General features: G+C 39.2%; 1 protein-coding gene across 1 annotated transcript; it reads right to left on the bottom strand.

The window, feature by feature from the left end:
• Nucleotides 1-13,040: 13,040 nt before the first annotated feature.
• On the bottom strand, nucleotides 13,041-14,918 carry TKTL2 (transketolase like 2). Its single transcript, XM_037142847.2, has one exon. It carries the CDS (start codon nucleotides 14,916-14,918, stop codon nucleotides 13,041-13,043), a length of 1,878 nt encoding a protein of 625 aa, XP_036998742.2.
• Nucleotides 14,919-16,343: the final 1,425 nt, after the last annotated feature.

Here is a 16,343-nt window from a genome sequence, read left to right as displayed (position 1 = left end):
TTACCCAACAGCCATTGTATCTGTCAACACGCTCTTAAGAGTGACAAGGGCAGTGTAGGCTATTGTCTTAACCTTGAGTAAATTATTATCACAATTTTGGGTGAACACAAATAAAGCATCAAAACACCCTTGTTTCCCAGCCGAAATAAGTCACTATCATTATATTAAAATGACTTTCATGTCTTTCAAAATTACATTGTATACATAACTGCCTTTGAGTAAAGAATGTCATTTGTGTAAACACTAGGTCTCAGCTATATGCAGTCTGAGAACTGCAAAGTGATTACTATTTCCCAGGTAACAGAATATACAGCCTTCTTTTATTTTTGGTATAAAGCCAATATAAATGTGCTAAAACCGTAAAAACATTTAGTGCAGAAATATTTACGAGGAAACAAAGCAGTTGTTCTTAGTAATATTCCTTTAAACCAAGACCTGGACATGGACATCTCTGAGGAGGCATTTTTCTATTTTCTACACACAGACCCTTTGGCGGTGTGATGGAGCCTACTGCTTCCATGTCACATAATGTTTTCCACTGCGTAAAATAAAATGCATAATCATACAAGACAAAAAATCATATTGAAGTACAATAATCAAAATATTTAAAAATAAATGGCTTTAAACCGTTGCACTAAATAATAATTTAATGACTAATAACTATATTTTTCTCATAATAACTATAATTTTAAAGCAGTCAAGGACATACACAATATTCACAACAACCACTTGTGATATAAAGAAAGTCTGATTTATATTGTACTCCCAATGGTGTGTTTTTACCTTTTTTTGTTTAATTTTCCATACCTTAATGATTGGAACAAATGCTAAACTTCGATTGGAAGTTAAGGTAAAATATATCATTTTTATTTCCACCTGTGACCTTGGGACTGCGGGTTCCGAACCTCTGCTGCACACAGAAGAAAAGATTTAGGACTTGTCAGTGTGTGTGTGTGTGTGGTCCCCACTGACCGATATGAGGCCAGAAAACTGCTATTATTCTGCAGTTCTTCAACTGTATTTGCCTTTTCCTATCATTCAGCTACTAACTGAAAAGTAAAATAAACTAATTATAAACATTCTTTATCAGAAATCTATATTATGAGATTCTCAAATTGCTGATTGTTAGACATCGAGGTACTTAGCAACACATGAAGAATTCCTCTGTGTGTGTTCAAATTTTGATATATCTTGATTAATTTTAATATTTATTAAGCAATGAGATTGTATAGGTACATGATACGGCACTTGTTTTGGCACATAGAATGTACATATTTGATACAGCATTTGATTTAGCACACAGAATGTACATATTCCACTACAGGAACACCATCTATATTTATTTGGGATATGTTGTGATTTAGCTATTTATCATTTTTATTAGATAAAATTTTCTTTACATTTTCAGGTGATAAGCAAGCTAGGTCCTTGCAATCCAAAACAAAACCAGAGAGTTAAAAACTATGACTATGGTAGGTTGAAAGCTTACCTTCCAAACATATTTTTATCCCCAAAGAACTGATCCAATAAAATGGAATTTTTTCATTATTTACTTGACTTTATTCCCTAAAAATCCATTTCAATAAGCTCTAATAAACAGGTATAAAATATACAGTTACAGACTAACCACGTCTGACTAACCAGAGAAAGATGGAAATATGTTTTAATACATCCAAGACCTTCTTTCTTAAAGAAATTTAAACCAAAATATTATAATATTCAAGGCTTAATATGGAGACATCTAAGGTTTGGAGTTGTAGAACTTTGGAAGTTTTTTATAGTCTCGCTTTAAAATAATCAGTGTGTTCTCCTTAATCATGGAGCCTGCTTATACTAATTATGGATTCTGTTCACATCTTGATTATACTAATTATGGATTCTGTTCCCATCTTGATTATTCACATCAGAAAGAAAGCATATCTTTCTGATTATGGGAAATTGTAGACTAAGGACAATTGTTTAACCAAAAAAGTAGATTCCCAGGCAGACGGGTCACGTAGGAATGGATTTTGCACACCAGTCCCCAAGTATGGTTTTAGCTTCACTGCATTTGTGGACACAGCGAGTAATTTGTCAAAAAGAAATGTTCTGAATGAAGGACAGGAATATTAACTGCACCCCTGAAACACTTTATGTTAACTTGTTCTTACTGACATTGTTGCCGTTCATTCCTACATTAATCAGATGACGTCAACACTCCCATTTTTGGTAGTTTCAAATTCTATCATTTGGGGGGTATCTGTGTTCTGTATATGCATACATGTGTATGTGTGGGCAATTTTACTTTGAACAGAATGCTGCTGTGATGAACATGTTAGAGAATATTTGAAGAGGGTTAAGAAAGACCAGCTATATTAATGTTTTTTTCTTGACTGAAGACATTTTCTACAAAGAAAGGAATCTACATGTTTATTTTTATTTCATTGGTTTTGAAATTACAGTCTTAATTAAATTGTTGCAACATAGCTGAGGCATTTAAGATCTATCTCAACCCTTGGGAAAATACATTTTTTAGATAATACGTGCCTTAGCCCAAGTAATGAGGTTGACATGAATACCACTGTGGGGCGGTGACATTTGCTGAGTGAACGGCTATGGTTAGATTAGAGGAAGTGCAACTTGAGAAATGCCTTTTTTAATTCGCCACTAAATAGCGTTAAAATATTGGCAATGATCTGCCAGAGATAAATTCAAATGTGATTGCATATCATAAAATATGAAAATTCAAGTAATAGGATTTTAGGAGTTAGAAAAGTACAGACCAAACAGTGTAATTATTATTTTTGCTGCATTTAGTGTTTATTTACCAGACATTTATTAACAACCACTGTTTAACATTCATTCTGCCCACCACTGGTAAGACAAAGATGAATGCTCCTCTATTTTGCTCTGAAATCATCATTTGATAGAGAAGCCCGTGAGAGCACAAAACAAAACCTCAATACCTTCCAAACATGGCAAAATACATGTGTATAAAGTGCTCTGAGACCAGAGAACAAGGTATAGTTTTACATAATTTAAAAATATTTACAAAAATTTCCCAAGATAATTTTCTTTTTGCAGAATTCACCAGGGGAGAGGAGGTTCAAATGGTGGGAGCACCTTTCACTCTCAGGAGTCATGAATGGTGAAGTAAAGGTGAGCCCCACCTGGAAGCCTGACTTTTAGTCTTATCTATTTAATTCAGATGTGGTCTCCCTTGCCCAGGTTATTCAAGTTCTCTAATTTAAGCTACCTAATAAAAAAAACGTTTAACTTGTAAAAATAAGGGCACAGTCCCTCTCAGCTGTACCATTTTATGATTCCTCCTACAACTCAACATGGTTTCAGTAAGGAAATTTACTCAAATGATCCAGGTTACTCATAATCCTTTCTCTTTACCCAGTTGTTGACATTGCTACCAAGAAGTTTGCACACTGAGGAAATCACAAGAACCCTGGAAAATGCAGCCAGGTCTAATGAAATAGCACTTTTTCTTTAGAGGAGCGTGTGCTACCCTCAAGTGGGATATTTCTCAAAGACCCGCACTTCCCATGGAAATTAGGCCACGCTAAATTGTGACGGGCGTGAGAACCGGAGGACGTATGGCTCCTGGACTGGCCTTTGTAATTGTTGGAATAATTCTTTCCTGGACTAATTAGGAAATCTATAAAAAAACAAAACAGACCCCAGTTTCAATTTAATTTAGACATTCTAGGAATGCTTCATTTCATAGCCAGTAACACACTGAAAAAAATTCTTTCATGCTTTTGAGCTGATACAATCAGTCAGCCCCCCAGCAATGCCTGGCACAATCTGGCTCTAAGTCCCTTTCCTAGCCCGATCTCCCTGTCTCATGTGCTCTCCTAAATCTCCAGTTGGGGGGATAGTTCATCATCAGTCTGAACAAGGCACAATCCATGTGTTACCTTCATCTTTCTCACACTCACTCTGCTGTTGGTATCAATTTCTTGCTATGGTTTTTCCAATAATACCTGTTGCAATCTTACCCAAACTCTGAGGTCTACTCCGAAGCAACTTTCTTCATAATTTTTTCTTGATCCACTGACTTTTTATAGGACTCCTTTCTCCTCCTAAAAAGTCCATGCTTCATTCTTTTATGACGTTTAGTGTTTTTCCTCATAACATTCATTTCTGTTTATAGTGTTAATTTCTTAAGGTGAAAATCATGCCAGTTTTGTATTTATTTATTCCCAATATCTCCTAGTACAGTTCTTTGTATAAAATAATTATTCTGTGAATGCTAGTGAATCTATATTTGTGGTTTTCAAATTTGAGAATTGAATAAACATGAAAATGTGTGAAGGATGTTTTTCTCTGAACTTCAGGGCAAGTCTCAGCGTAGTCAAGTGTATCTTTCAAGGTCCTGGAATCTGTCATTGTGAAGCAAATGAGTTCCGTAGGGCCCATAGACTTGGTCAATTCTCCGACACATACCACAGCCCAACCTTGAAGGCCTCATCAGAGTGGCCTGGAAATTCTCTCTCAAATACTCTGTGATCTTACCTAAATGGCCTCACCTTTTCTAAATATATTGCTTGTATGTCATTAAATCATTTGGACAGCATTATAGACAGAATTATTTTGTCATTTTTCTTGCTCAAATCATTTTGACAGTTATTTTTTCCTTTATTCTTTCTGCTCATGTGCTATTTTACACACATAAGCATGTCTGCAGGTCACACATGGTTTGAGAGCGTAGCAATTAGGGGAACAGTTGTCCATCTGTCACTGAGAAGGTGTATGGTCCTCCCCTACCCGATTCCTTTGCTCTGTTTCACATCAAAGATTTCATATTGATCATTCTCCTGCTTTTTACCTTAATTTTAAATTACATGAAAGTTGCAAGATAGTGCAAAGAACAGCCATATACTAATACGTACACTTATGTATATACTTACACTCACAGAGAGAATTAGTATATATTATTTTATCAGAATTCTTTGAGATTAAGTGGCAGATATCATTGCCTTCCTTTACCTCTAAAAATTTCAGTATGACTTCCTACAAATAAGGTATTTTCTTACACAACCACAGGACAGTTTCCAACTTCAGTAAATCTACTAATTGGAAACTGCTGAATAAATAATGTTATACCCATGCCTTATAATTATAAAAAATATAAGTTGTATCTGTATGCACTGACCTAAAGAGGTGTTTATCATACTGTAATTATTGTAAGAAGAAATTTTGACTGTAATGGGTAGAAAATGGTTCCATTTTATTCGAAACAAAACAGAATTAAAAAATCTAGATCTGTTACACATCCAACGAAGAATATCTTGGGGAAAGGCCATTGGTCTGGGTGTGAAGAAGAGGCTAGAAAGAATGAAAAGATTGGGCTGTTAACAGTGGTTCGCACAGGAGGAGGAGGTAAGAGATGAGTTAGGAAGTATGAGATCCTTGAGTTTTTACTGATTAAACATCGTATTCTTTTTTCCCTATTAAAATAAGTATGCATTATCCTGTACACTCTAAAAATCTAAAATGAAAACAATGGCAGATTTGAAGCTGCAGTGATGCGATAAGGCCCATTTCAGTGCTGAAAAATCCCAATATGATCTGAAGCCAGCACGGTGAGTAGAATGTAACCACAGAGTGAGTCACACAGGGCTCCCTCCACTGGTCTGCAGTTCTGCACTGTGGGTGGGCCTGTGTCAGCTGCCAAGCACTCAGACTGGAAAATTGTGGAACAGTGTGTCGGCTCACCTCCAGCTGACTTCAGTATGAGACCTCCTGCGGGGGAAGAGAGTGTTGCTATCCTTAGGGAGAGACAGAAGGCAGTAGAAACAGAGAAAATTGATGAAGCAAAGTTGTGGCGAGTTAAGTCAGGAAATGATGCCATCAGACATTTCCTTAGCAGGGGGCCAAGAGAAGAGGAGGGACAGGAACTTTTTTCTGGAATGCAAGGTGAGAAGATGAGGGATTTTCTACCTTAATCCTTCAGCAACAACAACTCACATTGCCTAGTGCTTACTTTTTGTGAGATGCTTATACATTGAACTCATTTAATCTCCCAATAACCTTACGACGTTAGTCCTAGTATCAGTTTCATTTTATAACCAATGAAGTAACTGAGGGACAGAGAAGTTAAGGGCAAAGCAGTGGTGGAGTGAAATTTGAACCCAGTCTGACTTCTTAAGCTCTTTCAACAATAGGCTTCTTACACTCTCTAGAATACGTCGAATTACTTGGCACCTTGAAGCCCAACAGGTTTTCCCTTTGTATGGAATGTACGCTTCTTCTCATCCAATAGTCCCATTCCCTTTCCCAATTTCTCTGCTGCCTAATAGTCAACCTGTCACTTTGCATTAACACCAGAAGCAATACTTTAATAATCCACATCAACATATTCTATTAGGTTAAACCATATGAAGGTGCTAATATTTGAACAATTTTGACCTTTGAAAATGACAACTTCCTATGTTTCAATATAATACATTCCTGCATTTTGTGAATATTACTCATGGATGTGCTGGAGAGGAAACTCTCCGGGTTTAATTGTTTTCCTTCCATCTCTGTTTCAGGGTATCCTCTGCATAGTATAGGTTTACTAAGTAATCTAAAAATATAGAAATACATTAGGATACAGAGAAATTCTAAAATACAAATGCAGAAGAAGAGATGGAAAAAAGATGAGACAAAAGGCTTTGAGGGCATGGAACTTGATGGTGTGGAAATCATTGTATGATTCAGTTAATTCCGAAGAAGCAGCATCAACATTGCTCATAAAATCTTTGTGTCTCTCAGGGTTAAAGGCATCCACGAATCATTGGTTAATTGATATATTTCCTATTTTGTTTCCACAGTATCCATGTTGAATCACACAAGCCCGGAAGATTCTCGATGGCTGGGAAATATGTTATCATACGATATGATTCAGGTAATTATTTAAACATGAGAAATGGCCTGAGTCAGCATTGTGAGTACTCGATGGTGCATTAAGATCAAAGAGACGGTAGTGAAAGGGAAGCTTCCAGTAGAAGGTTTTCCAGATGAGGACCATACCACAGAACATTGTTCTGTCTTCCCCTGAATACCTGTATGAGAGAGAAATAGTCTTTCTAAATGTTGGATGTGGCCAAACTAAGTAGAAGTTTTAAACATAAATATAAAGGTAAGCTAACACCAATGATTATAATCTATTTATGTCAGGAGGGAAGAAATGCATTCTTAATTTTTTCCTCCACTCAGTAATTCATTTTGTCTATAATCTTATTTATTTTTTCTATTATAGTTTACATTGAACATTATTTTGTATTAGTTTTAGGTGTACAGCCCCGTGCTTAGGTGATCATATATCAGTACTTTACAAAGTGTTTCCAGTACCCACTTGGCACCGGACACAGGTGTTACAGTGTTGTTGGCTACATTCCCTGTGCTGTACTCGCATCCAGGTGATGCGTTTGTAACTACCAAGCTGTACCTCTCGATTCCTTTACCTCTTTTACTGAGCCCCTCAACCCACCTTCCCTCTGGCAACCATTCGTCTCTTCTCTGTGTCTATGAGTGTGTTTTTGTTTTTGTTGCTCATTTAAACAGTTCTTTAGATTCCACATATGAGTGAAATCATATGATACTTGTCTTTCCCTGGCTGACTTACAAGGAATAAATTTTTAAGATATACTAATGATAGTCAAGCTGGAAAAGGTCAAGAATGAAGATGACTGACACTGTTGACAGAGGTGACATTTTGCATTCTTAGAATAGTGATGCACTAATTCTATAGATCATGAATAAATTTATATAGTTCATTATAGGCTACCAAAGGATAACTTGGCCTCCTATATATCTGAGATCAATACTACCTTTCTGCTTTCTTCTTTAAATTCAAATACCATTATCACTTTTTACTATCACTAAGATTTATGAAACTCATTCTCTCTTTTTTCTTAATTCAGCCACTTCTTCCTTCAGTACTCTGGACTTATTATATTTCTGACTTAATCTTTTAAGTTTTGTAGCTTTCTTTCTCCACTGATTTCTAATCCTGACCCACAACTCTGTGTCCACTAATCTTAAAAACCCATGAGCCTATTTCCATATAAGGTACTGTAATATTAGTGATAAAAAATCTCAAAAGTCTTGCTTAAACCACTGGTTGGTTTTGTCACCTCTTATTCCATTCCTACCTATTGCAATCTAGCTTCCACTTTCCGACTGCATCTATTCTCTTGCAGGTTTTAAAAAAAAAGTTTGTTAATGAGATGAAGTCCTGGAGAACAAGAGGAATGATGGATGGAAGCTAAAGAAAGAGGAACTGATATGCCTTGAAAAGGGGGAAAACTGTCAAAAGTCATCCAGAGAACAAAATGGGAGGGAGGACTTGGTCTAGCCACATCTAGGAGAGAGTATTGGCAACAGCCAGTAATGACACTGTGTTGGGAAACAGTACAGAGAAGGGTCTGATCCTTGTGGGACCCAGCGAAGACACTTGACTGGAAACTCATCAAGTCCTTTCACACACAACAAAGGAAAGTCATTATCTCTGTAACTAAAAGTGTGGTTTCTAGTACAATAGAGTATGCTTATTGTAGAGTCTTTACCTTTATTGTAAGATTTCAGATATTTGGGTTGTGGTGTGGAGGAAAAGTAAAAAGACAGAGAAGTGTATGAGCTACATGAATATGTAAACTACAGATGAGAGACAGAGTTTAATGATTCCACGTGTTTAAGAAGCCTCCATAATTTGCTATTTGGGGAATAGGAATCCAAATCCAAAGAACTCTCTTTGCCAATTTTCCCCACAAAATCTAAAAACTGGGTTGAAATCTTCTTTTCTTGATGGTTCTATGTTTGTTAACATTCCTTCACTTCCTCCCCACCTATACCAAACTAGTTTTCTGGAAGGAGTTTGTAGACATTGGCCTGGCAAGTATATCAGTATTTGTTCCTTGAAATGGCTAGAGTCACACTGTCCTCAAATAAGACAATCCAGGTATAGCTTTCGGTGCATAATGTAACCAATTACAACCTAGTGAGAAGGAGAACAGTTTCTTACTGAAATAACTACCATAAGTTAATTTGCCACAAAAATAGGGAGATTTAAGTAAGAGTTTTTCAATTCTGAGAAGGATACCATGAGAATCAGGTATTATTTTCAATAGTTTCCCTGTTGGTTTGATAGCTCAAGCGATAGCTTCCTTATGTATCCAGAATAGTAGTAAATAGAAACAAAATCGGTAATATTCCAAACAGAAAATCACAGTATGTTCCCCCAGCAGTTCATCCAGTTGTTAACGGTTGTCCTGTTGGATCTGGGGGTAGTCGTCCCAGGATATCTCAGCTGGGTCCTGAATATCCTGATGCGGCCAGTCCACTGACACGGCCTGAAAGTTGTCTGAATGATGTCTGCTCGGGGGCCTGTCCGCAGAGTCCGTCCTCTGAATTGTCTATATCAATCCGAGTGTTTAAACTACCTAAAGGTCTCGGAAATTATTTTAAAGCTGACATACCACAAAACATGTTTAGTCTTGAAACAAAGCTTGTGAGAATCATAATCCAATTAAGGTGAATAAATTTTCATTTTTCATAATCATAAACATTATGTAAAAGTCAAGTCAGCCTATCAGATCAGCAAACCTATTTAAGTTTAGAAAAAGCAAATTCATATAGAATAAAATAAAAGATGAGCTTGCTTCACACTTAACATCGATGAATCAGAAGACTTTGCATTTTTTTAAAAATTAACTAAAAATTTTAAGCTGCTCTTTTTTGCTACAGAGTTATGCTGATTGTCTTAGCCTAGAACCTGAAAACATTTCAGTTAATTTTTGTAAAGAATCAATTTTAGACATATTCCGATCTTGCACTGGAATAGAAGGCCCTTTGCGGCCTGGATCCATCCTTCGACCAGCAAGTCTGTCTACCTGGTACGAACAGGCAGCCGGTGACTAACCCAGGGGTCTGACATTTGTTTCTCACATACTCCCCCCAGATTAAAGTTACATCTAATTTTTTATTATTATTTTAAGTACATAACTTCTGTTACATTATTGTAATTGCCTTTTAAAACAAAATGCCAAAACGTTTTTAAAGTATCTGATGTAATTAAAATGGCATGTCAAATCCGAAAGGGATAAATTAATTCTGACTAAATGAAGTGAGTTCTTTGGGACATCATGCCTTAGACTACCCTAAACTGCAATGAGGGGGTGGCATTTGCCTTGTACCTGCATTAAGATGTTTTCCTACTAAGAGCAATTTTATCTGATTTGTGAAAGTGTACATAAAAATAATAGAAGATTTGGGACCAAAAGTAAATGTAATGCTTATACAGGGTATATTAATAATCATGTGTTAAATGTACTACCTTAAACTGGAGAATCCACAATAAACTGAATTAGGTTTATCTAAATCTAGTAAGTACGTGGAAGCGATATGCACCATTGGAGATAACGAGGACTATCAAAGATTAAAAACGCTCTACCAGTGACAAGAAGCTTGAGTATCACAACAAATGAGATCGTGTATATGGCTGTGCATTACCCAAGAATCTTCTCAGGAGTCAAGAAAAACATGTCTTCCGTGAATCTAAGCAAATAATACTAAAAATCGAGTAATCCACTGGCCGATCAGAAATACACATGGAACTTAATTTTTTTGCCTTGGAATCATGCAAAGTATAATTTCATGCTCTAGCCACCAGTCAGTGAGAGTCTGTACCTCTTCCCGAATGAGGAGACTGAACATGCTTTTCCCAAATCCTGACTATTCTGTTTCTAAAACTCACAGATGAATAAGGCGTAGAGGCTTGTCAGGACTTGTGGACTGGATGAAAGAAATTGCTGCAGTCTTCAAAATTTCTTACTACGTTCTTTGCTTTGCTCTCCTGAGACCCTAAGCTACCCTGCTTTGGCAACAGGGGGAGGGATAGGAGGAAACAAACTTGCTAAACAAACATGCCACCGTTGCCACCACTCAAAAATGTAACATACCTCTGTATTCAGAACATCATCATGTGGGCTGAAGTAACCTTCCAATTCCAGGCTTTACCTTTACCAAAATTAGCAGAAAGGCAAACAAAGATACACGAGTTATTGCGGGTTCCTGGCTACTTCATTAGAGGCTTTGCCAGAATCAATATTTTGATCTGCTCCTTTGTTCGGCATTCCAAAGACTTCACAACTAGCACTGAATGATGGCAGTGAGGACAGGTGAGAAGTGTGGCTTTGTTCTGAAAAGTAGAAGAGGGGCAGTTATGGAAGAGGATATTGGGAGAAAAATCAGAGGGGTATTCTCAGGTAGGTCCATTTTAGGAATAAAAATGTGGATTTAAAGGTCTGAAAATAGATTGCCTTAAAAATATCCCATGCCCAGATATGACTTTGAAAGTCTTCAGGCCCCACTCCCTCCCCAAGGGGCACTCAACACCCCCTGCAGGGTACATCTACCTCAGTTTAAAGATTGTCAAATCTAACTTTCTAAAATTACCTTAATGAGATCTCTGTATGAATATTAAAAGGGAATATAATCCAGATGTTACTGCATCAAGATATGATTGAACATTTGTTGAAATTGAGAGCCTATTTGCAAAATTTATATGAAAATTCAAAGGACCAAGAATAGGCAAAGCAATCTTAAAAACAAAAAGTGGAGGAAATGGGAGACTTAAAATACTAAATATTAGGACTTATGAAAAAGCAGCAATAAATAAGACAGTGTAGCATGAGCACAAAAATAAATAGACCAATAAGAGAGAAACAAATCCATACATTTACAGTTATCTGATTTATGAGAAAGCTAACACTCCAGTGTAGTGAGGGAAAGAATTTTTTTAAGGGTGCTGTATACAACTGTATCAAAAATTATATTGACTCCCCCAACCTCACACTATACATAATAATTCCAGACAAATGGTAGATCTGTATGTGAAAGATGAAAGTATAAAGTCTGCAGAAGAAAACACATGGGAATATCTTTAATAACCTTCGGGAAGGCTAAGATGTTTTAAACATGTCACAAAAAGTGCTCACTAGAGAGAGAAAACAATGATAAATAGGACTACTTAAAGTGAGCACTTCTGTTCATCAGAAGAAACTCTTGAGGGATTTAAGGCTAGATAATATAACAAAACTGGATTGATTCCATCTTACTTGCAGAATTGTAGACACAAGATAAGAAATCTCACTTATTTCTTCTTCCTGGAGCTAGTAGCCTGTGGCTGATGCCTTATGGGCCAGAACCTTACAGGATTCTTAAGGGCTTCCCCAGCTTCCTACAAAAAATATTTTTGGTGGTCTCAGAGATTGCAGTAGTCACAAAAAACCCTGACTTACTGTCATTGTTAAATGTGTAATTATGCATGTTTGCTGCAAACAGATTCTTTTGAACCCTACATACACGTTACAAGCTATAATAAAAGCTGAGGCTCTTTCCCAATATGCACACTCCGATTATGACAAGTAGTTCTGTGCTGGCACTTTATCTATTTAATGCTGTGTCTGAATCAGTATTACCTCTAATGTTTGCGAAATAAGGATGGAAATTTGTTATGCAATAGCACCCCACCGGTGGATAGATGTAGTATTTGTCACTAGGTGGGAATGACTATATTGGAAGATCCAGCTATAGATCTCATGCTAGCAAGTTCAATTGGATTTCTCAGTGTGTGCAAGATAAGTGAGGTATTCTTTTCCAAATTTGTACAACAACCCTACAGCAACTGTTTTTATTTTCTTACAAGGAAATTGCACACATTTAAGAAACAATTACTTCTATGGTGATTCCCAGCTCAGTCATTTATAGTCTTAGAAAACTTTGTATTCCGTGTAGATGTTTTGTTTGCTATCTTTGTTACTTAAAATGTTATAACCTACTTTAGTGGTTCAAAAATGAGAGCATTTGTATACATAGTCACAGTTTAACAGAAGGTATTAACCCTTTAATTTCTGAATTAGGACTAAAGAAAGATGTTAAATGCTTTTTTTAAAGTACAATATAAGTGATTTTGTAACATCAGGCATGAATGTTTCATAGAGATAGATGACAGCATTTTAAGACCAAAGCCAAGAGACTGACTTTTAAAGAACACAGCTATTTTAATTCATTAAAGTATGTTTCACAGCTGCTACGATGTGTCTAGCACTGATTCCAAACACATCCAGCAATTCTCTAGGTTTCCCACTTCGAGGGAGTCCTGATACTGCCAGCTGATGGACGAAGATGTCAGGCTCCCCAGAGACAGCAGCACATACAGCTTCTCCAATGCCACCTTCCCGGTAGTGATCCTCCACTGTGATAACCCGACCGCCTGTAGCTTTCGCATTGGCGATGATGGTGGCAGCATCCAGGGGTTTAATGGTAAATGGGTCAATGACTCGGATAGAAATATCTTGTTCAGAAAGATCAGCAGCAGCTGCTAAGGCTTCATGCAGAGTAAGCCCGGCTCCAATAACGGTGACTTTGTCATTGACACTGTGGCGGATGACCTTAGCCTGTCCAATCTCAAAATTTTCTTGCGGGGCATAAATCACTGCAGTTTCTGCTGGACTTGTCCTAATGAAGCACATCTCCTTGTTATTGGCAGCCAGATAGACAGCATGCTCTGTCGACACAGCATCGCTCGGGTAGAAAACAGTGCAGTTGGGAATGCTTCGGAACATGGCCAGATCCTCCAGCGCCATCTGGGAGGGTTCATCTTCACCGATGGATACGCCGCAGTGGGCACCGATAAGGTTGATATTGGTTTGAGAGATGGCTCCCATCCGGATCTGATCAAATGCTCGAGTCAAAAAGGCAGCGAAGGTACTAACAAAAGGAATCGTTCGACCACGTGTGGCACAGCCCAGCGCTACGCTTACCATGTTTTGCTCCGCGATAAAACACTCGACAAAACGCTCAGGGTGTTCTTTCTTGAATATGTCGGAAAAGGTCAGGCTCTTCGTGTCACCATCCAGGACAATAACCCTTTTATTTGCATGGCCCAGTTTAGCCAAAGCCAAACCACACGCTTTCTGAGTAGCTATCTCCTCGCCCACCTTATAATCAATCAGAGAGGTCATTCTTATGTTCCTGATGCTGATTTGAGGGGAGTCTTCCACGGGGGGCTTCGGTACGAGATTCTTGTTGGTCTGTATCTGACTCTCGATCAACCTGATGACCGCGTCCGCTCTTTCTTTCGGCATCGGCCTCCCGTGCCAGTTTTCCGCATCTTCCACCTTCGGAATCCCCCGGCCCTTGAAGGTCTTCGCTACCACGGCGGTGGGCTTGTTCTTCACCTGCGCCGCTTGCCAGAACGCGCGGCACAGCGCCTCCACGTCGTGGCCGTCCACCACGCACGTGTTCCAGCCGAAGGCCTCGCAGCGCCTGCGATAGACGTCGGTGCGGTGGCCCAGGGGCGCGGGGCCGCTCTGCCCCAGCCGGTTCACGTCGAAGACGGCCACCAGGTTGTCCAGGCTGTGGTGGGACGCGAAGGCCAGGGCCTCCCAGACCGAGCCTTCCGAGGCCTCGCCGTCGCCCAGGAGGCAGAACACGCGGTAGCTGGCCTGGTCGAAGCGCTTGCCGGTGTAGGCCATGCCGCAGGCGGCGCCCAGGCCCTGCCCGAGCGAGCCGGTCGCCACGTCCACGAAGGACAGGCGCGGCGTGGGGTGCCCCTCCAGGTCACAGTCAATCTTCCTCAAGTTCAGCAGCTCCGCTTCGCTGAGGTCGCCCACCTCCGCCCAGGCCGCGTAGAGGATGGGGGCGGCGTGGCCCTTGGAGAGCACGAACCGGTCGTTGTCCGGGTGCTCGGGGTCCGCGGGTTTGTAGCGCATCGTGTGGAAGAAGAGCACGGCCAGGATCTCGGCCGCGCTGCAGCACGACGTGGGGTGGCCGGAGCTGCAGGCGCAGGTGGCCCTGATGGAGTGGATCCGCAGGCGGTTGGCCAGGTCCCGCAGCACCTGCAGGGTGTCCGCGTCGGGCTTGGCCTCGTCGGCCATCAGGGCCACACTCTCCGCGACTCCCGCAGAGCAGGGAGCGGACGTTGCCTGCACCAACCGCACCCGGTCCGTCCCGTCACGTGACGCCCGCCCCTCGCCCCGCCCTCGCCCCGCCCTCGCCCCGCCCCTCGAGGTTGGGCGCGCGGCCACCAGCCAGTGTGTGCGCTGCGGGACTTGTCACCCGACTGGGCCTGTTCTCAGTCTTGGGGTGCACCCCGTGCGTGACTCCACCTCTTCTTCTCCACCTGGCCATCTCCTTTGCAGCCCAACTGAATGGGTTTTAAATATTAACTTTGTTATTCGCATGGATAGCATTATTTAAAATAATTAAATTTCTTTTTACCTTTCTCCTATTATAAATTCAGAGGGGGGCATTTTTATATCCGTATCTTATAGGCACCTATTTGTGAGGTCGTGCTTCTTTTATATGCATTCACACCGTATCGGGAACATCACTCTTTTCAGTAGGATACTGATAGAAATTACCGAAAGCCACTTACTTCCAATCTGATGTGGCAACACTGTCAACAGACTTTCTCAGATCAGTGGAAAACTCTGACTTACGGACAAAAATACACTGACACATTGGACCAAAAATTACAAGATCAAAAACAAAACCACTCAATGCAGAGTATCTAGAACTGCAATTTCCTTAGTATACTCTAAAATAGTATTACTGTTACTACAAATGATGATTTTTTTAAACAAAATGAATTTACTTACTTTACTCATAAAACTAAATTTGTGCCACTGAACTCTTCTAGCTGGCAAGGGTTCCAGCTTGTCATCAAAACCAAACCAAAACAAAACTCACAGGGAATCTCTTGATTCTTAAGTAATAATTCTTATCATTGATTTCACATTAAAATCATAGCAATGAAAATAAAAATTATAAATCCAACCAAATAAAAATAAATAAATCCAACCAAACAAAACAAAACTGGGTTTCACCCCACAATAAAGTGAAATTGAATCTCTGAAAGTACAGTCTGGGAAGCTATAATTTTAAAATGCATGCATTAATTTTAATGTGTAGTCAAAAGTTAAGAATGGAGAGTCATCTACAGATGCTTGTTAACATTGGTTGTACTTTAGAGTTATCTAGGGAGTTTTTAAAAATCTTGTATCTAGAATACTCTCCCAGCCAATTAAATTAGAATTTCTGGGTGATGTGCCTGGGCATTGCAATTTCAAAAGCTCCTCGGACAATTTCAGTATTCAGTCAGGTTGTAAACAACTCACTCGGGGTTTTGCTACATTATATCTCAGAAAAAAATAAAATATTATTTGATATTTAAACTAGTTTTGTCATTTTCATATTTAAGGGTACATATTAGAATAAGTCATAATGGTATGACACTAACAAGATTTTAATACTTGTTGAAGGAATGCTGGATTAGGAAAGGTCCTTAAGAGGTCATCTTG

Source organism: Artibeus jamaicensis, unplaced genomic scaffold (genome assembly GCF_021234435.1).
Source record: "Artibeus jamaicensis isolate MK-2021 breed Jamaican fruit bat unplaced genomic scaffold, CSHL_Jam_final scaffold_537, whole genome shotgun sequence".
Classification (NCBI taxonomy): domain Eukaryota; kingdom Metazoa; phylum Chordata; class Mammalia; order Chiroptera; family Phyllostomidae; genus Artibeus; species Artibeus jamaicensis.
Note: the sequence above shows the minus strand (reverse complement) of the source record. Positions and strands in the feature narration are given on the sequence as shown.